The 26,802-nt window shown below is 41.4% G+C and overlaps 1 protein-coding gene across 1 annotated transcript in view; it reads right to left on the reverse strand.

Annotated features, from left to right (window-relative positions):
* The window catches only part of gabbr2 (gamma-aminobutyric acid (GABA) B receptor, 2), a 473,571-nt gene that overhangs the window by 94,696 nt on the left and 352,073 nt on the right, over window positions 1-26,802 (reverse strand). Inside the window, exons 9-12 of the mRNA XM_007905328.2 lie at window positions 22,676-22,756; window positions 19,785-19,935; window positions 13,346-13,478; window positions 9,517-9,624 (exon numbers count right to left, since the gene is read on the reverse strand). Of these exons, the coding sequence (XP_007903519.1) occupies window positions 9,517-9,624; window positions 13,346-13,478; window positions 19,785-19,935; window positions 22,676-22,756 (473 nt within the window). The remainder of the gene's footprint in view (window positions 1-9,516; window positions 9,625-13,345; window positions 13,479-19,784; window positions 19,936-22,675; window positions 22,757-26,802) is intronic.

The raw sequence follows: 26,802 nt of genomic DNA on the forward strand, positions 1-26,802 counted from the left end.
GTCCCAAGGCGCTGCACAGTTGGGTCATGACCCGAGCAGGGGGGAAATGGTCAGGGTGAGGGGAGGGAAGGGAGGGAGAGAGGAGGGGGGAAATGGTCAGGGTGAGGGGAGGGAAGGGAGGGAGCGAGGAGGAGGAAGAGAGTCGAGAGGGGAGCTGAAGGCACGGTCAAAGAGAAAGGTTTTGAGACCGGCCTTGAAGGAGGAAAGGGAGGAAGCAAGGCGAAGGCACTGGGGGATGGAGTTCCAGAGCCTCGGGGCTGAGAGGCTGAAGGCCCGACCACCGATGGTAGGGCGGTTGGGGCGGGGGACGTGGAGCAGACCGGAGCCAGAGGAACGGAGGGTACGGGCAGGTAGGTAGGGGGATAGTAGGTTGGAGAGGTAGGAGGGAGCAAGGCCGTGAATGGCCTTGTAGGTGAGGATGAGGATCTTGAAATCAATCCTCTGGGGGATGGGGAGCCAGTGGAGGCGAGCGAGGGTGGGAGTGATGTGGTCCCGAAGCCTGGTGCGGGACAGTACACGAGCTGCAGAGTTCTGAATGACCTGCAGCTTGTGGAGGGAGGTGGCGGGAAGGCCGGCGAGGAGAGAGTTCCCATAGTCCAGCCTTGAGGTGACAAAGGCGTGAACCAGGGTTTCAGCAGCGTGAGGGGTGAGGTAGTGCCGTAGTCTGGCGATATTCCGGAGGTGATGGAAGGCGGTGCCAGTTGTGGTGCGGATGTGAGGGAGAAAGGACAGCTCAGGGTCGAACAAAACGCCGAGGTTCCTGACTGGCTTTGAGAGGTGGAGAGTGCAGCCTTGGATGCTGATGGTGTCAGCGCCTGAGGTGCGGAGGCGCTGACGTGAGCCAATCAGGAGGGCCTCGGTTTTTCGCACGTTGAGCTGAAGAAAGTTGTCTCTCGTCCAGGACTCGATGTCGGACAGGCAGGCTGTCAGGACATCGGTGGTCGTGGAGTTGAGAGTAGAGGAGGAAAGGTAGAGTTGGGTGTCATCCGCATACATGTGGAAGTTAACCCCATGTTTGCGGATGATGTCACCAAGGGGGAGCATATAGAGGGTGAAGAGGAGGGGACCGAGGACAGAGCCCTGAGGGACACCACATGAGACAGTACGGGGGGTGGAGGAGAAGCCATTCGTTGAGACGAAGTGAAGACGGTGGGAAAGGTAAGAGCTAAACCATTCAAGGACAGTGCCTTGAAGGTTGAGGTGGGAGGACAAGCGGTGGAGTAGGATAGCGTGGTCGACCGTATCGAATGCTGCCGATAGGTCGAGGAGGACGAGGAGACAGAGGGAGCCCTGGTCACAGATGGTCAGGATATCATTGGTGACCTTGACCAGGGCAGTTTCTGTGCTATGAGCAGCACGGAAACCTGACTGAAGGGGTTCAAAAAGAGAATGGGTGGAAAGGAAAGAGCGCAGTTGGGAGGCGACAACTCTTTCCAAGACCTTGGAGAGAAAGGGGAGGTTGGAGATGGGCCGGTAGCTTGATAGCTGCGACGCATCAAGGGAGGGTTTTTTCAGGGTGGGCGTGATGATGGCAGTTTTTAATGGAATGGGGACAGAGCCAGAGGAGAGGGACAGGTTTATGATGTCAGTGATGTGTGGGGCAAGAAAATGGAGCTGGGAGATAAGGAGTGGAGTGGGGATGGGGTCAAGGGAGCAGGTGGTTGGTTTTAGGGATAGGATGAGTTCAGTGACAGAGGGTGGGGAAACGGGTACGAAGGTGTGTAGGGGAGGATGGGTAGGAGTCGGAGTGTGGGAGGGAAGGGGTGGGTGGTGGGTGGAAGTTGGAGGGGAAGTGACCGCGGAGCGGATTCCCTTGATCTTGGATTCAAGGAAATCCAGCATCTCCTCGCAGTGAAGGTTGGAGGAGATGACCTGCGCGGGGTGGCGGGGGGGACGGAGGAGTCGGGATGTGGTGGAAAACAGTAGCCTGGGGTTGTTCTTCGCCTCCAGGATTATCCTGGAGTAGAAGGACGACTTGGCCGAGGCTAGAGTGGAGCGGTAAATTTTGAGGAGGTCCAGCCAGATTTGTCGGTGGACCGTTAGGCCAGATTTGACAAAGGTGCGCTCAGCAGCCCGCACCTGGCATTTCAGTGAGCGGAGGTGGGTGGTGTACCAGGGGGAGGAGCGGGAGTAGGAGACAGTGCGGGAAGTGATGGGGGCAAGAGTATCGAGTGTGGAGGAGAGGATATTGTGGAGGAGGGAGAGAGGAGAAGAGGGGTCGGTGAGGGTTGAAGGCCAGAGGGAGAGGAGTTCAGAGGACTCCAAGGCATCGGTTAGGGATTGTGGGGGTAACTTCTTCCAAGGGCGGTAGAAGATGGTGGTGGGTCTGGTGGAGGTGGGGAGGGGGGTGGAGGTGGTGAAGGAGATGAAGTAGTGGTCGGAGATGGCCTTGTCGGTAATAGTGACATCCGAGACACTGAGGCCCCGGGTGATCACCAAATCGAGTGGGTGGCCGTGACTGTGAGTGGGGGAGTTTATGTGTAGGGAAAGGTTGAGTGAGGAGAGCAGGGAAGAGAAGTCTGTGGAGATGGAGCAGGAGGGGGTGAAGTGTAGGTTAAAGTCGCCCAGGATGATGAGGCGATCAGAGGAGAGGCAAAGAGATGTGAGGAGTGTTGAAATGTCAGAGATGAAGGTGGGAGAGGTTTTAGGGGGCCGGTAGAGGAGGAGGATTTTAAGGGAGAGGAATGAGGGGTGGGAGAGGGTGAGGTGCTCGAAGGAGGGGAAAGAGCCAGTGGAGTAGGGGGATAGGGCAAGTGGTGTCCTTGAGATAAGGGCAACACCACCGCCACGGCGGTTGGGGCGGGGGATGTGGTGGGAGGTGTAGCCGGGTGGCGTGGCCTCCGTGAGGGGGAAGGTGTCGCCTGGGGTGAGCCACGTTTCTGTCAAGGCCATGATATCAACGTTCTCATCAAGGATGAGATCGTTGATGACCAGGGCCTTGTTGCAGAGGGAGCGGACATTTTGCAGTCCGATGTGGAGGGAGCGGTTGACAGAAGGGTGTGTGGGAGGGGAGGGGGGTCCAGGTTGTGAGGCAGGGGTGGGGGGAATGGGGATGAGGGAGGAGAGGTTGACTCCCCGGGTCTGTGTCCGGGGTGGCTGGCGAGAGTGGTGGGGAATGGGGCAGTCGGTGTGGCTGCTGCTGGACAGCCAACGCCGAGTGCCGCGGTGAGCCCGGCGGAGGATTCCCAGGCTGGAACAGAGGGAGGTTGTGGGAGGGTCAAGTGGGGATAGAAGACGAGAGGGACGGAGAGAGAGGAGGAGAGAGCGGGAGAGATGCAGAGGGGGGAGGGTTTGGGGGGAGAGAGGAGGGGGGAGGGAGGGAGGGGGTGAGGGGGCTCGGGTCAAAGCGGCAGCCATAGTGCGCACGCGGGGACCGGGAGCGAGCGGTCAGGTGGATGGCATTATCCCGCAGATTGGGGCATCGAACCCAACAGGACCATAGTGGGCTCTGATGTGAGCCCTGGGGGGTGGGGGGGGGGCGCGGAGTTTTTTTTTTTTTTTTTTTTTGTGCGCGCGCACTCACCTGAAAACTAATCTATGACGTCGCAGTTCCCCCGCTCCGCCTCCAGACCACCCCTCCCCTCCCCTGCCTAGCTGAACTCGCTCCGGCGTCGAGTTTAAGTTTAACAGCCAATTATGGTCAAGCATTCCATATTCTAACAACTAGGTGGAAATGCAATGATTTATAAGGGGATTCCTTACTAAGAGATCCAAGTGCGGATGCCTTCCTGTAACTCATGGTTCACCCTTACTATTTTGATCTGCAGGAACCCTGTTGTGAAAGTAAATTGTGTTATGCGTCAGTGTGATCTACTTTGAGCTACTTTTAAGAGAGCCCACCAAAATTGCTCCATATTAGACCCCCATCACAGGAGACAAGAGATATGTGGTTGAAGAAGGCTCTTCAGTCTTTCTGATCTCATCCTTCAAAATAACCATTTTACTAACTTCCGTTTTCAGCATAAAAACATCAGGGAGCAAACAGAAAACAAGCGACAGAGAAAGAATCACGTTTTTGGGGGGGTCAGCTGGGCATGTGTAGCACATGCAGAAACCTATCACCAAACCAGACTGAGAGTTTTACATATGTATGCTATCTATGCATGAGAATTTCCCAGGGTCCAGAATGCAATGTGCACTCTCTCCCTTGAAGGAGCACACTTTTCTTATCTAATTCTGGAGGGTTTTAAGCACAGTGGCTGGTGAGAGCAAAGACTTAAATGCTACCATAGTGAAGGGTGTTACATAAATCCAAGTTGTTGTGTTGAAGACCCCAAAGTGTGGGTTAGGGTACTGCTTGAGTTTAATGAGCCAAAACCACATAGCTTGTCATTGTGAGCATTTGTCGAGCAAGCTTCTGGCTACTTGTTCAGCTAGTGCACCCTCCCCATTAGTCCATGAGCCAAGGGGCAATAACCCCAGTGACCCCTCCATGGCTTGGTGACAAGTACTGGGTCAGATGACTGAGGATATGTCAGAGGGTTGATTCAGTGGCAAAATTCCCATTGACAAGTACATCAGCTCAGTTTGCTAGAAGACAGCACTCTCCCCTCCCCCATGATGATAATCACTAGTTGATCATTTGACATAAAAGAGCAGGATTGGGCTCACTCTGAATGGATGGCAGGTACCAGAAATTCCCTGCAAGCATTCTTGTGAGCAGCGCAACACAGCGTGAAATACGTAAGAGTGTTGCTGCCCTATTCTTACTCACAGGTTGGACACACATCTCTACCCATTGAGCGATGTTTCCACCTGTTGGAAGTGTGGAACTTCAGCAGTAGCTATTCACCTCTCTGCAAATCAATCAAAATGGAATCCAAGCCTTGCTTACGTGAGTGTGCATTCATGAACACGGACGTCAGCTAATGCCTTCCAGCAGCTGTCGTCCCAAGCTTCAGAGTTTTCTCATCAGCTATTCAAAGGCATTGGCCTAAGTATCGTGGAAGAACCTGTAAAGGACAGCTTCTCATGCCCCAAATACCTTGATGTTCTTGAGGTCCAAGTCCAATATCATAAACTAGACTTATTCAACTCCAAATACTTAAAGTCCTCATGTAAGGGGCTTTAGCAAATAGATGGGACTGAATCCGACTACACCTCCAGGGTGCTTAGTGAAAAGTAATGTAAGCTATGTTATGTATTCTGTACTTATGCCACTCAGAAAAGCATAAATATACAAAGTGTTGAGGCACCTGGGCAAGCAGAGACTTAGGAGAGTTTCAGCTAACCTTATTTTTTTCATTATTTGCTTTCCCAGATCACACCAACTGAGAAATAATGTGTACTGGTCAGTGGAGTTCAGAAAGCAAATGATGCGTGGTGTGTCCCGAGAATAAAAAGGCAACCTGGAATGCAAAGCACCCAGAAATGATGTTCTGCCAGCCACACTCAGCATCACTGTGGCATTATTATTCTGTATGGCAAGAACTCTTCAAACTCTTACAGGCGACACAGCAGGAAGAAGACAGACAGTGCTCAATATCTAAATGTGTCACTCAGGGAATGGCTGCTTCAGTGACAAAAGCTTGTGTAATTTGTAGATTTCCTGTGAGTGAGTGATCAGCAAAAGAGGCAAGTTATGCCATTTTTCATTTAATCGGCTCCCAGAGGCCTGAAATTGCACCTAGTCTTAACCTGTAGGGCCAAATTCTCTTAAAATGTACAGCACAAGAATTATGGAAAGAAAATTCTTAAGATCATACTTTGGAAACTAGTTATTTTAAGTACTGTGCAAAACTGCCTTTCAAATCAAGGTGACATTTAAGAAGTTTCTTAAATTCTTCATGATTGAAAATTATTAGACAAAACAGTCCTTGATCCACGTTCGGACTTTCAAATCAGTCTAGATTGACACTCCAATGCAGTGAGGGAACATCCCATGGCACTCCTCAAAAATAGAAGGAAGTTTCTCCAGGCGCCCTGATCGACAATCCCTCAAATAATACATGCAGATTGGCTGACACTGTTTGTACATCCTGACAAGTGTTTTGAGATGTCATCTCGATGTCAAAGGCAAGGATTATTATATTCATATTATTATTTCCCCAGGACTACCTAGGGTGAAACATACAACATTTTATATAAGTATCACTGGAGAAATTATTGCTGAAAATTGTGGTCGAAAGCATTCTTTGATTATCGATTAGTTTGAGTGTGAACACTAGACTTCCCCATCCTCAACACAATAAAGTAGCCTGAAACAAGCCCAAGCCTCCATCTGCCAACATTATTGCTGCCACCTGTGGACCACATAAGTTCCTCACTGCCGCTAAATTACAGAAATCACTGGTGGTTCACAACTCCCAATGTGTGAGTCATCACCAAACTGATGGGATGTACATTGAACAACTGATCTCTATCCCAGATTCAATAATATTTTATTACACCGAAGAAAACCAGATGGAGTCTAACTTGTTAACTTGAAGAAAACCAGATGGTTTTCTGTTTCCATTTACTCAGTTGGTTTGTGAATTGGTTTGCTGAATGTTTCTTTCATGTTAGAAGCAGCAGCACCAATCAATGCAATATTTGTTCCTCTGGCCAAGTTCGAACAAGTACCATCAGCAAAATGAAAAGCTGTTACATGCACAGTTGTAGAAGAACATAAATCTTTCTATAGAATATCTGTTGCTGTCATTTGCTGCCTGCCTCTCTCTATTTCAAGTGTTTTTATTTCATGTTATTTTATAAATAAGCCGATGTAGTCTCTGAAAAAGATCAGTGGAACTCTTATTACACACACCGTTTATCATTCATACCTGACAGTAAAAAAGGCTTTTAGAATAGTATGGATAGATGACATTTCAGCCTGTTTCTGACAAGCTTTTCCTTTCCCTCTCTCTCTCGCTCGCTCTCTTTTTGTCTATCTCTGTAATGCACAATTTCAACTTCCTCAAACAAGTTGATTTCAGTTCTTCCACTTTCAATTTCTAATTATTTCCCTTTGGGTCTAAGTCAATCTCTCTCATTCAGTCCAGTCTCACTCTCTCATCCAGCCTGATCTCCCAAATCCTATCTCTAAATACCTTACAAACCTAAGTAATACTGAACTGCCAGTCAGCAACTTGCATTAAATAGACATTGGAGTCTAACTTGCATATTATTCCTGCAGATAACTGGCTGAGTCAGAAACCAACCCATTTAGATCACCACTAACACTGTATTTTTATAGGGAGATGTATAACTTTACTCTTAATTGAATAATGTTAAAAACGTAGGTCCGTGGGTGATACAAGCAGATTTTTACTGATACAATGGTCATGTGATGGATAATCCAGGGCACTTGAGAGATACAACAGTCTTGGGTGAGTCACTACAGTTTCACCTCTCACATCTTTAGGTGATATAAGCAGAGGCAAAGAACTTGGGGGGAAAAATAACTGAGTGTTATTGGAATATGGAATTATATTCCATAGAAAGACTGGTGAAGCTAAGATCACACAAACATTAAAAAAAATATCTTTTAAAGAGGAACAATAAAAAAGAGTTTAAGATAAAGTAGGGCATTGAGATTGGAGTGAATAGCTCTAGTTCCAGACCTGGTACCCTAGGCTCGAGTGCCTATTAACCTCCCTTTTGTTGTTATTTCTATGATTTTAAAGTTGAATGAAGAGGCAAAAAAAAAAAAACAATGATAGCAAGTGGACTCCAGCAGTGTACAATCTTATAATACATTGTACACTGTATCCTGATATTTTTAGATTGTTGCACCCCCATCCCACCTGCCTGTTATCCGGTAGATGGGTTGGTGAGTGTGTAGGTTGGTGGGTGGAGGATCAGCAGCTGTGTAGAATGCTGCATGTTTGAGGACGGCAGCTGGGAAGATTTCTCTATTGTTACTTTAGCTTTTCTATTTTCAGTTTTAGATTAGCAATTGTGGCCTCAATGCTGCATAGTGATGTTCCTCCCACACTCTGTGCTTGCTCCCAGCTGCAGTGACCTTACTGCAATAATCATTAAAACATTCAAGATCAATTCTTGCACAATATTCTACCAAACTGGCTTCACTAAACTATCACCGAACTATCTTCTTCATATTCCTTCTCACTGCCAGTGTTGTTCTACATGTATCTTTCTGCTGCTTTGTTATTAGTATGATAATCTGATAGAGTCATGTTGCTGGAACAGGAGGACATCAAGGTATAATTTTTGAGCAATGATAAAGGATTTGTAACCAGTAAATCTTGCCCTGGATGTCTCAGGAGTCGAATCACTGGAACTTGCCTTAGCTTTCGATCTCATTCTGGTGTCTGGAGCCTCTTTTAACCACAATTTGTTTCACAGAAGTCAGAACTATTATGAGCATCTGAGCGGAGTTCTATCAGGTTGTTCCTGACACATCCAGATACGTGCAGAATTCTCCAGTTATAAATGCTTTACAACTCTTGTAAGTTAGACTTTATGATAGCTTACAGCAATAAAAAATTATATTAGATTAAATTTCGTTCCCAATTAACTTGATTACAGGATCTAAAGTATGGCAAAATATGAGATGTCTCAATGATGTGGTAAGGCATTATATCAAATGCAAGGATTATTATTATGGGCTATTAGCCTATCAGCTAACTATGTTCAAACGCACATAATATGCTCTTAATTGTGTAATTAACCCCGTTTTTTGCTCAGCCAGATATCCGACACACACGGAAACCCATCACCATTGAAAATCCCCAAACCGAACTACTGAGAGTTCCACATATGTCTTGATTCTGATTGTCTGAAATGGAGTGTTCACTCTTTTCCCATAGATATCATCTTGCTCACCTAGTCCCAAAGCATTTAGGTGCCAATTGGTGAGGGTCATAGCTTGGAGACCCTAAAGTGTGCTTTGGGAATACTGTTGGAGTTTAACCAACTAAAATTGTATAGATTGCAATTGCAAAGACTTGCCAGCTTCCCTTTGGAGTCTTCCATAGAAGAGTAGTGAAGCTAAAACGTTAAAAAATAAACTATAATTTAAAGAGAAACCATAATTTAACAATGAAAGAATTTAAGGAAAAGGCAGGGAATTGGGATTGGAGTGGATAGCTCTAGTTTTGCAGATGGGATCCAGGACTTGATGGACCACATGACCATCGTCCAAGTTGGAGCCTCCTCCCCATCAGGGCTTTGGCTTGCAAGGTTAACAGGATGTGAGTAGGAAGAATCCTTGCTCCCAGTCACAGGTTTGTTACTCCAAGTTCTGTCAATGAATCAGACTCGCTGGTTTGTCATGAACATCAACTGATAAGAAGGATTGCAGGTCCTTCTCTAATCCTTTTCATTGCATAATTACAAAATGCTGTCAGTTGCAAACCTGTGACTCCATTTGTGGCCACCAGTTGAGAATCTCGAGAACAGCCAAGTAAAGAAACAGGCCTGAGAGCAAAACCCTGCTCCTGACTTGCTAATTTCACAGCAGTGTTGGGGAGTGAAACTCTACACAGTAAACGTACAGCAGTGTCAGGGAGTGAAACTCTACACAGTAAATATACAGCAGTGTCAGGGAGTGAAAGCTTAGTATTGAGATCTCACCTTCTTCTTCATTTTCACGTTTTTGAATATGGCGTGGACTCTCCATGTCTTTGCAAACATTGCTCCAAATGCTGTTGTGTAGCCAACTGTAAGGATCCAGGTTCTAACCTGAATGAGGAAAAAAATAATAAAGAATATCCTTTAATTATCCAACAGCATTTCTACTGACAATGACAGAACACGATGAGGGTAACAATTCAGTGAGGTGTTACATGCAGTGCCTTTGGTGAGCTTTAATGGTGAAATACCATTGATGGTGATGTCCAAAATGATAAACAGATGTTTTACCCAGATATTCTATGTAATTGTATTTTTCACATTAAAACAAATCTTACAGGAGGTATGTTGAGGTTTATATTCATCAGAAGAAATAAGTGTTTGGTTGGGAAAAAATAATTCATGAAAAAAAGAGGGTTTTTAAACATTAAATCCTAGTTATGTCTTGAACTGACTGTGAAGGTGTGAAGTTATTGACTTGTTCTTCTCTGTAACTCTCATTTGTGTTTCAATCTCTGTTGTGTTTTCTAAAAGTGCCATGGGTTCTTTAACTTCCATTTGAACAGGCAGACTGGACCTCAGTCTCATCTTTACAGTTGAATCTATCTTTTCAACTACTTCACAGTTCCTATTCCTATACCTACAAAAAAACTGTGACACATTCTGCTGACAAATTATCAGACTATTGAATTATCTGACATTATACCATCTCTAAGGTAACAAATTCCATGACACAAGCCAGTCAAAGAAACACATCAAAGAATGGGTGGAAACTCACAAAATGGAGCAGACCTCAAAATGAGGTGAATAATACAGAAATGCTACAATTTTAATGATGTTGACATTTCCATCAAATTGATCTTGAATAATGCAATTCAGAACCTAAATGAAAAGATATGTCAGCAGAAAGACATTCCACAAGCGGCACAATAACCATTCCTGTCATCTAAAACTGGCAGCATTTATAGAGTAAGAATTATTCATTGCTGAATCAGAGAACAATTCACAAGCATGGAACATTGGTTTGGATAAAGAACATGTTTCTATTGGCTCTGATGATTCAGGAGTTTAATGCAGTGCATCAACTGGTAATGAGCCATAAAGACCAGAGAAGTTTCAGGTATGATCCCTTGTCTATGCTGAGCTAACTGATTCTAGCAGGTGGCTGGGACGGTGTTGGTGCCAGAATTTATATATCCTCAGGGTAAGGAAAGGAAAAATCATTAGGAACTTCCATTAGATTGTTGTCCAGAGACTTCTACTGATCTGTGTGTATTTGTGTGTGTGTGCTTGTGTGCAAGTAAGATATATATATATACACAGTAGAGGCCCAAAATTTATATATTCTTAGCATTAAGGTCATTGTCTTAAGTTTATGATCATGTAATCTTGATTTAGAAACTAGTTTTCAGCTGTTCTTAAAATAAAAATGAACAAATATAAGAGTTAATTTAAGAATTTTCTAAAATTGAAGGCAATGAGGCTGGATGAACTTGGCTATGCTTCCACCCCCTCCCCCTCCTCCCAGGATTGAATAGTCTTCTGACATGATGAAAAATGGATACTTCAGCATGGTACTAGCAGACTGTTTTTCATTGGAACAATGCCATATCATGAGTCATTGCTTTCAGGGAAGCAGTGAGGGGAAGGGAGGAACATTGTCTTCATTTGTTTTTTAAACATCATGAGCAACAATAGCAGCCCCTAGTGGTTTTGGCAACAACAAAGGTGGCTGCTGAAATCTTCATCCAGTGTTCCACAATTCGTAAGTTCCACATCTGGACCTAGTCTTTAATTACCAATTGGAAAATTCCCATGTTTGTTAACAAATTTGACCACGATCATAAATCTCTTAAAATTTATCACATTTTTTACCATCTTATCTGAACTTTGCAGTATTTCTAAATGGATTTCATAATTAAGAAATTTGATTTGTGATTTCTTCCATCAACTAGCAAGTATGTCATTACACATCACACATGATGCACACATCACACCAACTCCAGCTTACAATAGCACTCCGAGACTCTGGCCCGCATGAAGGGTGTTACATAAATGCAAGTTGTTGTAGAATAGCTTTCCTGCAAAGTTTTCATAATGTACTTGATGCTGATTCTCGGAAACAGAAATCATCACAATTTTAATCCCCAATAAGCCACAATGTTTTTCCTTGGTTAGTGATAGATTGTAAAAGGAGATGCCAAATGTGTCAACATTGTGGGCTTTATTTTTTGTCATCAAACAAATCTGAATCTACTGTTTCTGGATGCTACAATCCTACCAGATGAGTTCATTGCCAATTGTAGGATAATGTTTTCTTGTGAGCTTTAGCAGTTGTACTGAAGGCTCTGAGTGGGATGCGCTTCCTGCTCCTTCTTTCCCAAATATTTCATCCAGACAACTGTGACTCCTATTGCCCACACTTTTTTCTTCTATTATTCAACCAACCTTCTTAAGGACTATACTTGTAAAAGCATTTGGTAATTTATGAATACATACATTCCCCCTACCATATTTTATGCACTCTTTCCTATAAGTATATTTGAGGGTATCTTCTCACATCCTTATGAGCTCAATACTATGCTCTGCATCTAAAGCTCCCAGTTATTAGTGACACAGTCGGCATCGATCTATCTGAGGATTGGTCTGATTTTAGTGTTTATATCCCATAAGCTTGGTTATAGAAATGCTCATTGAAATATGGCTAACAAGTCTATGGATTACAAGTCTGTGGATTAACAAGTCAATCCATGACTGTTTGTGGGACACAGCTGTGCGCAATTGGCTGCCGCATTTCTCCCACAAATATACGGTCAATTCACTTTGCAGTCTATTCTGTGAAGCGTTTTGAGACGTCTAGAAGATGTAAAAAGCACTATATCAAATGCAAGGATTATTATTATTATTATAGATAGCGAACACACCCAGGTTATCAAACTCCCAATCACAGTCAATCCTGTGAAGTGTTTGGGGACTAACTCCCGATGTAAAAGATGCTGTACCAAATGCAAGGAATATTATTTATAACTTCAATATAATTTATATCTTATAACTTCAGGCAAATTCGAATATTGGTAATTGTTACAAATTAAGGACAAAAATGTTTTTTTGTAAGTAAGAAAATTTGTGAAACGAAGGGGAGAAAATACATTCCATTACATTGTGCGGCTAAGTATATATATTTTGGGACTCAAATGTGTGTATATGTCTCATAAGCACGAACGCACGCACGCACACACACACACGCATACACACACATACACACCCACACACAGGTCAGTAGACGTCTCTGGACAATAATCTAATGGGAGCTCCTAATGACCATGTAAGAGGAAGGTGCTCCTTAATTAACAATATAGGAATAAAAGTGTGATAGTTGGTATTCTAGAAGGATAAGGTAAAATTGATGAAAGGACCCTCTTCATCCAAACTTCTTTTGTGGCCTTGTGATATGTGACAGTTATCAAGAAAATATAAGCCTGTCTTGACCATGGGTGTTTCACTTAATGACCAACGCAGCCTGACTTAAACATTTCTGCTTTCTGCTGCTCCCAATCTCTGAATGGTGATTTAGTGCAGCTATAAATAGCTTTACCTAACTGGTATCTTGTTAGGTGACATTTAACCATTGGCCCCGGTGCCTAGAAAAGCCATGCAACTAGAGAAGACTGGAAGTTACTTATCAATCTGTCACATGAAATCTGTTGAAAATTCCTCTCGCTTCTTTATACAGGCTGTACCTTCAGACTGCCTGATAATTTTCTTACTACTTTCAGATTGTTTCTGATTCTAGAAATATGCACTAATGAAATTTTTGCTCCTTCATACTTACTGTACACAGAGTCTCAAATGTGTTAGGCTTTACAAATGATCCATCAAGGCCAAAAAGGAAGATGGATGCATAAGAAAGCATCCCTCCCAGGATAATAAGGTTGTTCATGTAGGGACTGGACATCTTGATCAACCTGCAGAAAAGAGCAGACATATGGCATGTTTAGTTTAACAAGGTCATTCTCTGTTTCTTTCTACGTTATTATATTGTCTTTGCTATATGATTAATGACCAAATATTGGCCAGCTCTCTTCAGGGATTCCTGATGGACTCCTTAAATAGATTTGCACAAGAGGCATTAGCGCCTGCCACAAGATCTGATCAAATTTGGTACTGCAACTTTTCATGTATTATACATATTTTGAACATGAAAATAAAATATGGAGACCTCGTACTTTCAGTCTCTTAAATGTAGCAAACTGTGAAACAAGATAAGTAAGTGAAGCGTGCGACAGCTGGTCAAAACATTCCAGGAAACAAAAGCCCAAACACATTTTTGATATGCAAATGATTTGAAAGTAAATGTGAACTTAATTATTTTTGACCACAGTGTTTACAATCTCATTCTACTCACCCTACTTATTACAAATTTATACTGTATTAATTATTTTAATTAATTTCTTTCTCAGTCTAATTTCTATTGGCAACAGCTAAGGATTAATGTTGGGGTGGATAAAGTTGGGTGGTAAAGTATCCTGATATTAATCCAAGGTCACTTAACATCATTTGAACTGAGTCTGTGTGCCTGTTATGTTAAATGCATTCTCTGAAACCATGTAATTTAATGGTATTGCTGTGGTGCTGCATTTTTATTCCAGGCTCATTTTGTGAACATACATGTGATACGTGACAAAATAGTTCTGTTGGCAATGTGCACTCCACACAGGATGAAAAAAAGACCTCTATGCACAGAATACTTTGAAATTTCTGCTTACATACAACTTATAGGAAAAATAGGTTTGACTTGGCCTGTGACGTTTAAGTTGAAGAGTTTAAGTCCTCAAGGTGTCAATCCCTCACATTAACTTGCGGAATAATTCACTAGAGACAGGATTTCAACCTACTTATTAATGTCTTTGCAAATTAATGTAACAATCTTATGGCAGATCCTGTAATTGTATCAGTTCCTTTCAGCACAGCCCCACTATTAGTTTAATTTTTTAGATTCTTGAGACACTTCCCCAGATTGACTTGCATTTACCCATCTTAACTACCATTCATTCAGGTCCATTATGATGTCCGCTTTGGAGTCTTAAACTATTCATCTTGAGTGCATAAGAAACCCAAGATGATATTTTCACAGACAGCTTAACAGTGCGAATCAACGATCAATGGGCTAAATGGCCCTCTCTGTTCCTTGTTTAGTGTTTTAAGTGTTCAGTTCAGCCTTTCTTTAACATTCTTGTGAATGGGAGATACAGGCTAATGTGGGCTTATTTTAGTGAATGTAGGAAAGTATTTCTATCCCCTGTCTACTATTGTAGGGGTGGTGGGTGGTGAATGATTGTGCACATCATTATGATGGGAATAATGGGAATGGAACATCTTCTCATTTTAGATACTCAGACAAAATGTCAAATCTTCTCAGGTCACCTATTACATGGATAGATACACCGTAAACAGAGTTAAAATAACCCGTTCAATGATCAGTATTAGGAAACGCACTATGTAAAGTCAGTTGACTGTGTTCTTTTATCACTAGCAAGGTGCTAGCTGACTAAGAGGAGTGGCAGCTGCAGTGGGTACAGAGGCTGAGTGCAGGTGAATCTTTATGAAAGAACAAAGGCACTATTCAAGTAATAAGAAATGTTTGTGTTTCTTCTTAACCCATTTTCCTTCTGCTAGTTAAGAGGAATTGGGTTAAAAAAAACACACAACTCATTGTATGAATTGCCTTAAGATATGATAGCCACTATATGAAAAACAAATATTTATTTAGTTTAAATGGTCATGCATGTAGGCCTGCCAAGTTCCACTTATTAAGAGCGACAATCAAGTACTTCAAACTAAACCAGGTTTGGTGTCTGTCACTTTGAAATCTAAGCAGAGCTTTACATATTTCACTGGGGTTGCAATCTGTCGCGCTCTTCCAGATCTTAAATCACGCTGCTCACATCTCCCATTACTGACAGCTCAGTGTCTGTACTTAATAAAATATGAAGATTTATAAATAATCTCTGGTATCTCATTCTCAAACTTTGTAAAATGACTGTTCATCCAGGTTTTTTTTCCCAATCTATTTGAGGAACAGAAGTTAATCTTCTTCGATAATTCAGATCTCAGTGGGGCCAAAACATGGGTTCTGAACAGGCCGGAAATATAGCCTACAAAATACACAGTCACTACACTTCAGAATAAACCATGTAAAGTGATTTGAGACGTCCTCTTGACATCAAAAGATAGCTCTTAAATGAAAGGATGATTATTATTATTGCAGGCAAACCAGGGAAGAATATTCATGCAGTCCATTAATCCTGTAAAAAACAGATCGTAAAAAGAAAATACCCCCATAGAAGCATAACTTATTCCGTATGCTCACATCCACACCAAAGTTCCCTTTACTCTTGCAACAATTTGAAGGCTTACACATCAAGCTCAATAAATGTATTAGAGTAGAAATTGAGTGGCAAAGGGATTTTTTGACAGTGGAATCTTGTAGCTCAGTGGTTACAGCACTCGCAAGCGAGAGACCTGGGTTTGATTCCCGGCAGGGCGAAACGTTGGACAAGTTTCCTTACTCCACATGCCTCTGTTTACCTAACAGTAAGTAGGAATATGTTTGTTAATCAATTGGTGAATAGCTTTTCCAGAGTAAATAATTCCTTCAAAAAAAATATTAGTCACTCAATGACCAGGACTGTTTGTGGGACACCGCTGTGCGCAATTGGCTGCCACGTTTCACCCACAAAATACACAATCAATCCACTTTACAGTATGTTCTGTGAAGCGCTTTGAGACATCTCAAAGACATGATAAATCGCTTTATCAAATGCAAGGATTATTATTGTTATTTTTATCTGAGTAAAGCATCACAAACAAGTCTAATTATATTCCAACCTGACAGCATCATCCATATGTATCCTTTTCAGCAGGGATCACTGCATAATGATCAGGAGCAGGAATCCTGATTAATTATTCCTCTCTTTAGATTTGTGCATGGGTTAACATCATCTTCTGTAATGGCTGAGATGATCATTACTAAAAGCCCTCAACCCTGGCATCAATCTTTGCAAACCTCTACCTCCTTAATAGTTCTAGTGTTCTTACCAATAGGGTGCCAAGAACTGCATGCAGTGCTCAACGGGGGCCTAACAAACAAATGTTAGGTATAAATTTAAATCTCTTCTTTACTTTTGTGTTTATCCTTACGGTTGAGCACCCCGTAAGCAAGTGTCTTTACACCTCCTTTACTTTTTACCCACACTAAATTCTGCATGCCCATCACCCCAGTCTTTGTAATGCTCCACAGTCTCACTGTCTCCCAATGGATCAAGTACAAGTTTCTCATCCTGACCTATAAATCCCTCCACTCCTCTGCGCATTCCCTCTGCTCGGCAAACTCGGGCCAGCCACGCATCCCACACTCCTCCATGTCGCAATCAGTGGCTCAGCCTTCAGTTATTACATCCCTAACCTATGGAACTCTCTACCACTTTGCCACTTATCCCCTCTTTATCCGTCTTTAAATCCCACCTAAAACCTATCTCTGTGATCGAGCCTATGTTTACCTCCCCGTTCTCTCTTGCTCGGCGTCCATCCCTACCACTATGAAACGCCCAAAATGATATTTTTATGTGAAGGGTGATAAAGCACTATATCAAATGCAAGTATTATTATTATTATTAATTATTATTATTATTAAGGGTGCTTAAGGGACACAAAGGTTCTGAACTGAGGAGGTCATCATGAGTTACAACGCACGGAAAAACAATTCTGCCCAATGTTACACACAGTATAGGAATAGGAAAACAAGCACCTCAAATTAAAGTTTCATCCAAAAGATGGCACCTCTAATAATGTAGTACTCCCTTAGAACTCTACTGATGTGTCAGCTTAGACTGTGAGTTCAAAGTCCTGGTGTGAGCTTGAACCCAAACCTTCTGACTCAGAGGCAGTGTGCTATCAGCTGAGCCAAGCTGCTAACTGTCGTATCTAACTGATATGAGGGAATTAGTTTACGCTGATTATAATGACAAAAAGAATCACTATTTGTAGAAATCAGTGTGAATTAGACTAAAATACAGATAATTGTAAATAGACAGTTAAATCAAGACAATATGTATAACTGTTATTGCATAGAAAACAGATAAACTGAGTAAGCTACAAAGATAATTCCATCCTCAGGATCAACAGTCTTGGAGGACAGGATTTTGTAACCTTAAACTGCGGTATTTAGGCAGAGTGTTATGAATTCAAACAGGATAATTAAGGTTGCTTGGTGTATTACACTTTACATAACTGGAGCACAGACCTCACTACAGTGCTGAGCATCCCTGCGGTATTATGGGTTCTGATCGTACAAATCTTTTTTAATTGGATACCTGAGGCAATAAATATTTAGAAAGATTTCAAATGCATGCCTTCATTAGCTGTAGCACTTTATCTGGTCTTAATTAGATAAATAAAACTAATGGATTAAACAAAGATGCACTCAGGAAAGGCACCTTAGGAGAATGTGCTTAATAACATGTATTTCATGTGCACTCAGAGCATAATGCAATATTGGTGATTGCAGGTGAGATAGTTTTGAACTACTGGATCACCCCCTTCCAACGTCACAGCAGCACTGCACTGACAGGATCAGCACTGATCTACAGCTCCTCATTTGATTTAATACTGAACAGAAACCCTCAGGGTGGCAACATCCTTCATTCAAGGACATGTTTGAGATATTTGCAAAGACAATAGAAAGTCTGGAAATTGGATTATGTTGGCCCTTTTTCTTTCCTCCACTTTCTTTCCTTCTTTCCTGAACTGGTGATCCATGCCAGACTACCCTTCCTCTACGCAAAAATAGTCGAACGTTTGAAGTCCGTTCATATAACTATAAACCCCAGTCATGTCCGACCTATGTCAATTAGCTGGCAAGACCAAGACTCTTTCTCCACAACCCTGTAGTTTACTCATTTTTATATATTTATCTAGTTCCTTTTGAAATTTAATAGGGATTCTGCCTCAAGCACTGCTCCTAGCAGGACATTCCATATCCTAACAACTCTGTGTACGAAAACATTTCTTCTAACCTCCCCCAATTACTTGCTTGCTAACTACCTTAAATTGATGCCCACTAGTTACTGATCCACTGACCAGTGCTTGCAATAATAATAATTAACCTTGCATTTGATATAGAGCCATGTCACGTCTTCGAGATGTCTCAAAGCTCTTCACAGAATATACTGTAAAATGAATTAACTATATTTTAATAGGGCGATGTGTTATAACTTGAGGTGTGATTGTACGAATCCCAAATCATGTTATAACAGAGTTCATCTGTCGTTAGCGCTGCAGAGTGCTTGTTGTTACACATCAGTGACATAGCTTATTTCCACTACTACTGGTGGTATAAATTTGGCCCCGGTAAAATTACCCTCAGGACCTTCAGAGTATATGTTGTGAATGGTGGTTCCCTCAGAGAGACTTCAAGACTGTTCTCTTATTTCATTGCTGAAATGGCAGCTATGAATTGTTTGAAAACGGTTTAGGATTTTTGTGATATCATCCTTGGTGGGAATACAAGCTTGTAATCACTCCAAGGCACTAACTGTATTTGTCTTTCTTATACAAGAACTGGTGAATGGCTTTAAAAGATTTGCCAAGTTTCAATAAACTGATGGAACAGGCTCATTGGACAGAAGGGCCTTCTTCTGCCCCCGTTTTCTATCTTCCTATTTTAAACAGTTAAACAGTGTTTCAGTGCTGGTGAATAGAATACCAGTTTCATTCAACCCAGCAGAAAGGAAAGTGAGTCTACGCTTCGGGTCCACGACCCTTCGTCAGAACGTTCTGGAGTCCTGTAGCTCAGTGGTTAGAGCACTCGCTTTGCAAGCGAGAGACCTGAGTTCAATTCCAGGCAGAGGGCGAAACCTTGGGCAAGTTTCCTTACTCCACACAGAGCCTAATAATAATCCCTCCAAAAACCAAAAACAATAATAAATTGGTCATTTTCAATCTACGACTGTTTGTGGGACATTGCTGTGCGCAATTGGCTGCCGCGTTCGCCCACAAATATGCAGTCAATTCACTTTACAGTGTGTTCTGTGAAGCGCTTTGGGACGTCCTCCTGACGTGAAAAGCGCTATATCAAATGCAACGATTATTATTATTATTATTTTGTTTCAGATTTCCAGCATCTGCAGTATTTTGTGTTTTGAAAGATAATTGTGTATTGTATCACATTTTTCATTCCAATAGATAATGAAGATATAAAACAAAGTCCTTACTTATGGTTTCTATTTTTAATGTTGAAGAAGAGAAAAGCACTGGACATGAACATTCCCAAGACGGTCAGAGCGGAAAGAATACTGTACAGGGTGACGGACATCTGACGCAGCTGACGGTGTACTATCGTCCTGTCTTTCGGAGGCTCCAAACCTGAAAGTGGAAAGAGGAAATTCAGTGAAAGGCAACAAACCATATTATTCACAAATAAGTGTTCAGTGTACCGTCAAGAAAATCCATTCAATTAAACAAGAGGGAAAAGGGCAATGGTAACAGAGGTGAACTATTTTCTGCCCGGCTAACCAAATCTAGGCTGCCTTACGAATGCTGCATTTACACTGAGGCAGTGAAGCCATTTCACTCCAGACACAAAGTACAAGGAAATAAAATATTTAAAGCATATAGCAAACATTTTTATAAGTTTGAACTTTGAAAGAAGAATGGAGGAGTGATCCCAGACCGATGTGACCTGCTGGGTTTATACTGTGCAAAAAAGATCCTGAAGCCACATGGGCAAGGCAATGGTGTGATTCAAACTGGCTCAGCCCTTGTTTATACCATAGGCTTAATTGCGAATCGTTACCATAATGGTTGTGAATCATTGCCGGATGCACACCAGAAATGCAGTTCACCCACAAAACACCCAGTGACTACACTTTACAATCAGTATATGCTGTGAAGCATTAGCCATGTCATCCTAATGTGAAAGGCACTATAATCAAATGTAAGGATTATTATTGTAATTATAGTATGAATCAAAGACTTCATCCACCTGACTCCAGCCATTTAATTCTCAAAAGGTTTACTTTTTTTTGGAGCTGCCTTCAAACAACCTCTTAAATACCATATGACAAAAGCACATTATATTTATGATATTTCCAAGGTAACTGTAGGAGTTTCTTAAACTCCTGGTGAGAACAGCCCAATAAGATCATTTGTAAGTGGCTGTGTTATAAGTAGGTTACAATCAGCTTCATAAGTGGATATATTTAATACCATTTTCTGTCCATATTCTAATCCTTAAAACCCAACAAAATTGACCAAAATTGCTTTGTACCATCGCAAAGTTATGGTGGAATTTCCATGCGAGTGTTACGAAAAGAGTAACACGGCATGAGGGGCAGCTGTAGTGTAGTTTAGCTGTGACCTCTGAATCCAGAGATATATTAATGACCTGAAAAAGAGCAACAAGTATATTTGTTTTAAATGTTAAAATGGCCGGCATTGTGGACTGACATGCTGCATAAACAATAACTACACTTATTTGGTGTCATTCAGTGAATGTTGCTCTACAGGCAGACATCATACCTAATTTGCACCAGCGATGTCCTACAAATAACAACGAGGTAAATCTTAAATTTGGGATGAAATTAAATGAGGAGGGAGTATAAATCAGAGTAACTGGAGAAAATGTCACATTTCTTTGAAATAGAGGCAGCAGGGGTAAGGTGGCTTAATGTCTAGATGAATTATAAGGCAAATAGAACCTAATATCTTCACAGGGAAGGCAGACTGCGTCATTGGTGAGATGTAGTCACCTCATGACACTGGTTATATTAAGACATTTTCAACAAAAAAATTGAACTTTAGGAAGCGTTTTACAGTCTGTGAAGGTCACCTAAAAATATTTTGTCAGGATGGAATTGTAGTCAGGTGACTTATTTCCAATGGAATTTATCTGCATAATTTATAAGCAACAAAAAAGGGACTCCACAAAATAAAACAACAATTTGCATTTATATAGCGTCATTCACACCGAATTGCGTGTTGAAGCATTTAAAATTAGGATATTTGCAAAGAGTTGAATCTAATCATGCACATTCTCATTAAACTACAATTCATTCAAAAATGTGTTTGACTTTCAGAGACCCCAATGTTTCTATGCTCTAAGCTTTAAAACTATTATCTTAAAATGTAGTGGTTGTGCAAAGTTTTGGAACATTTTTGAAACAAGAGAACGGTCTTAAGACGATGAGATGTTTCAGGCCTCTGGTTTTGTTCGCTTGCTCTGCTATTCAGAAATACCAGTGATGGTTTGCACACTCTGAAGAGAATGAAATGAAAAAATTGACGTTTCATAAAAGATTTGAAGTGATATTTATCACATCAAATTTGTTACAAAAAGTCCCTTTTTTTCTTCCAGTAATGGAATTGGCGCCTAAGGTAATTGGAATTAGGGGACATTTTAATGAAATCACATTTCAAGTAAATGGCTGATGAATCACCTGTTAAAATGGTACTTTGCACTGTGAATAAGAAGCAGCCAGTCACCAGCACTGCTACACACACGGCTGCAGCTCAGGTCAAGGTTTGTACTAAGACAAAGCCAGATATATTTCACACATCCACGTGACAATGGCAACTAAAGGCCCCCAAACCATTGTCTTAAAATTTAATATAATGTAGAATTTTGGAATAATAGTCTTCAATTTCCTCAACGCAGTCTTATTTCAGAAACTGGCTTTCCTCATTTTCTTCAGTACTCAAAAGGAACTGTGGAAAATTAGCCTCTATCTTAACACTGATTCAAGACTTGTTTTCAAAATACCCCACAATCTTAAATTTTAAGACAATGGTCTTAAGCCAAAGAACATAAACGATTCTGGGCCCCATGTTTCCCAGGGAGCACTGACTTAGGTGTCAGCTTGGGTCAGTCTGTTTGTTCAGATGGACCTTAAAGAACCCATGGCACTATTCAAGCTGAATTTCACCCAGGTGTCATGACCAACGTTGCCCAGGATAATAGGGCATTCCACTTGTGCCTGTTGTGCGGTCTTGATGTGTGCAAAATAACTGCTATGATTCCCTATGAAAAAGTTTCTACACCTGACAGCAATAACTTAAATACTTTGAGGCATTTCCTCGTGCTATAAATAGGCATTCATTGTCTTACCTTGAAACCTGAGGGTATCATTAATTAGCTCCAATGAGTCAGCGATAGCATTATATTCTCCAACTTTCACTTCGACTTTATCTGCAAAGAAAGAGGGTGCATGTCACTTAGCATTCCAACAACTTGCTACAATGCATTAAGCAATAGTCAGTGCTGCTGCAAAAAAATTCAACTGTGAAACATTATCAATGTAATGACAGTGTTAAGAAGCTGCAAGTTGACAAACGGTTAAAAACTGTACCATTGATTACATCAAATGTAAATAACCTGTACTTCTCCACCATCTGCTGCGTTTCAGCCAGGCAACAGTAATCCCCATTTTAGTTTAAATGGTTTGGGATCTATTTTGAATATGCATAAATAAGCCATCAAATCAGACAAATTAGGTTCTCATGCATCTGTTGCCAGGTTAACTTGTCGCAAGGTATGGATTTCAATTTCTCATTGAGATGCCCATTTATATCTGTCAAGGTGTGTGCCCGATTACTTTCCTGATGGATCACTGGCAAGCTAAATCGACATAATCTGACATGCTAGAGAATCCTGAAATAACTTGGAATTGGAGACAAGGAATTTCATGCACTGATCTTGAGATTAATTCAAAACAATCACCATAGTGAATGGTTTTAGCCTATAAATAGTAATGTGCACATTTATTGGTAAACACCTGCAGATAAATAATGCTAGCTGAAGGGCATACAGAGAAACCAATGGAATGGGATTACATTAGATAGGTGAATAAGGAAGCTGGCACTCGTCTACACAATGGGAAATTACTTTTTCCAGGCAATAACATTACATACTTCTAAGTCATACCTGTCAACAATAACAACCACAACGTGCTTTTACATAGCGCCCTTCTCACAGGGTAACGGCTCAGAGTCAAGGTCGAAGTCACCATTGAATGCTACAATCCATGACTCAGAAGTCAAATGCCCATAGTAACTTCATAGATGATATCACTGAGGGTCTCAGGGCCTCGTCACTCATAGCTGGATAATTCATATCTAGCAGATCAGCAATTTGTAAATTTGAATGGCAAGTTAGGTCCATTGTATGAGACTGACATCCAGGATGGAGTTCCATAGAGCGGGGGCATATATGCTCAAGGTCTGATGTTGAGATGGGTAATAATAATCCTTGCATTTGATATAGCGCCTTATACGTCATTGAGACGTCTCAAAGCATTTCACAGAATATATTGTAAGGTGGAGTGACTGTATTTTGTGGTTGAAAAGGCAGAGTACATGTAGCAGGCCATGCCCACTAAGCAGAGGGAGCGGCCAGGTTGGTAGGGTTCCTCGCATTAATCAATATCTGTCTTCAACTTGCAGAAGATCAGACCATATTTCTGTCGACATGTAGTGGCAAGTCTCCAAGGTCAGACATTCAAAGACAACATGATCTGAGTGTACCCCTGTTTTACATATGAAGGAATTTTATCTCCTTTGGGTATGAATCAAAAGACTGGCAGAAAAACTGCATTTTTCATTTTGACAGAACTCAATACTGGAATGTAGCTTCTATGTGAGGCATTATACAGATGTCCCTTGAGTTATTGTATACGTGTACATGTACCTCTTCAGATGTAAATGGCTGCAATCTTTTTCAAAATGTTCATCAAAGTAACTGGGCATCATATTTGGTAAATTATTCGACATCAGAGCAATAATGTATCGAGAACCTCAAAACATCATTTATTTTGGAAGAATATTACAAAGAGCAGCTGTCATTCAGCAAAGTCCACTTCCTGTCATTCTCCAAGCTAAGTTTGGTTGACAGGCATATTGCACTTGTGATAACCAAGATGACTGACACCCGTGGGGAAATCACTTGTAATATGATAATTCTGAGAAAAACACAAAAACATGTTTAAAACATTCCTCAAATTAATCAACATCTGGCTGACTAATGAGATTTTGTGGTATCTTTTTCAACTGGCAGAAGATCAGACCTTGCCTCTGTCAACATACATGCCAATTCTCTATGATCAGATGTTCAAAGACTATGTGATCTGTGTGTAGCTATAGAACCATAGACAGTTACAGCACAGGGAAGGCTTTTTTAGCCCATTGCGTCCGTGCTTGCACTTTGAAAGTACAATCCATTCAGTCCGATTTACCTGCCATTCCCCCTACTGCTACCTCACTCTATGTAAAAGGTTTTACTGTATATATATCAAAAATTAGATTTCATTCCAGCAACATGCTTCCTTTTAAGATAATGAAGTGCCAAGTGCTCCATTTAATCCTGGGTCCCGGATAGCAATTTAACTGTGAAAATTAAAGGAAGGCAAATGGTAGCTTTTAAAGATTGAATAAATAAGGATACAAGTTAGAATTAGGAGAACATAGTAGTGTGAAAAGGAGTGTAAGTTAAAATTTAAAAAAAGGTAAGGGAGAGTGAAGAAAATTGAATAAAGCGGACAAATCCATGTAAATTAAAATGTTTGCATTATTTATTCTCGATAGTTTTTACATTTTTAGTCTTCAGGGTAAAAAAAAAGCTTTTTCTGATATTTGAGTAGTGTTATTAGTATAAGAATATTTCTGCAGTATCACAGTGTGTGGGCCCCCCAGAGGTGATTCTATTGTACTTGCTGGCAATCTTGGGATTAAAATATGCTCCAGTTAAACAGTTTCAAATACTATGAGTCTGAGTTGCATCCAAATACTTTAATCTTTAAAATGGTTGCAATTAAATCATTTAGAGAGCAATGTGATGCAACCATGCATGTAAACATGCCAGTTTAATTTAAACTTAATCCCAGTCTGGATTATATTTCTTTGTACATATGTGGTGTCCTGAGTCAAAGCAATTTTTGAGATGGAACTATTGGTACACCTACTCAGCAACAAAGAATTGAAGGTATTGCTTAATAAAATGGAATGAAATAATTGAAATACCAACCATTCAGGCCTCACAATATTATATAATATAATAATCCTTGCATTTGATGTAGCGCCTTATTACAATGTTCAGACAGTTCAAAGAGCTTCACAGAATATACTGTAAAGTGAATTGATTGTATATTTGTGGGCGAAACGCGGCAGCCAAGTGCGCACTATTGGATGCAATTATCAAACCACAGTCAGTTTGGTAAATTTTACGAATATACATTCTGAATAGAATGCTCTCTGCAGACAATATATTTTTAAGTTTATTTTTTACATGGATATTTGGGTAGCATTGTTTTGTGTTGCGTCTTATCCCTATCTTCCTTCTGCCTGTTCTTCAGGTGAGCATTAAAGATACTGTTTGGAAAGAGAAGAAGGGGGTTCTTCCAGTGTCTTGGTCAACAATCCTTCAGATAAATTGATAATTCACTTCATGACTGTCTGTGGGATTTTGCCGATCCAGATGACTGCCTTTTATTCCTTCTAAAAAAGGTCATTATTTGATATTAATTATCTGTGAAGAGTTTAGAGAAATTTTGACATAAATTGCTTTAAAAACATAATTCTTTCTTCCTCTGGCTGGTTGTCAGAGTCTGTAGCAACACACTACCCCCAAACTGCTACCAATTCCCAGTAATTGGGTGCCAGAGGCAAAGGGAATGCCCAGCTTGGCTCTCCTCTGCTGGTACATATCACAGTCTCTAGTCAGTCCCTCTTCACTGGTCAAACTCAGATTAGGAGGTGAGTGGAACGCTACACAAACCTGCATTTTCTTTTTGGTCAGCTGGATGTCTGACTCATGCGGAAACGCATCACATTGCTTAAGAGTATCCAAACCAAACTGAGAATTCCATGAATCCCACCTACATGTGGAAATTTCCAAGCTGTTTATTGGATTGGAATGTGTACTCTCCTTGGAGGGACGCATCATGTTTGCCTAATTCCTGAGAGTATTAGGCTCAGGTTAGCGAAAGTTTAGGGACTCCAGAGTGTGTGTTGGGGCACTGCTGGAGTTCATCCAGCTAAAACCGCATAGCGTGCCATTCATAACACTGTCTGGCAAGCTTTCCTGCTGCTTGTCCAGCTAGCATCACTCTACCCGTTATGGATTGGGCTTGCAAGGTTAATGGGAGCTCAGTGGGAAGAATCCCTGCCCACAGTGACTGGTCTGCCCTTCCAGGTCCTGCTGATGAGCCAGGCTGGCTGGGCTGACATCAGAAGTGCCTGGAA

Source organism: Callorhinchus milii, unplaced genomic scaffold (assembly GCF_018977255.1).
Source record: "Callorhinchus milii isolate IMCB2004 unplaced genomic scaffold, IMCB_Cmil_1.0 Scaffold2, whole genome shotgun sequence".
Classification (NCBI taxonomy): domain Eukaryota; kingdom Metazoa; phylum Chordata; class Chondrichthyes; order Chimaeriformes; family Callorhinchidae; genus Callorhinchus; species Callorhinchus milii.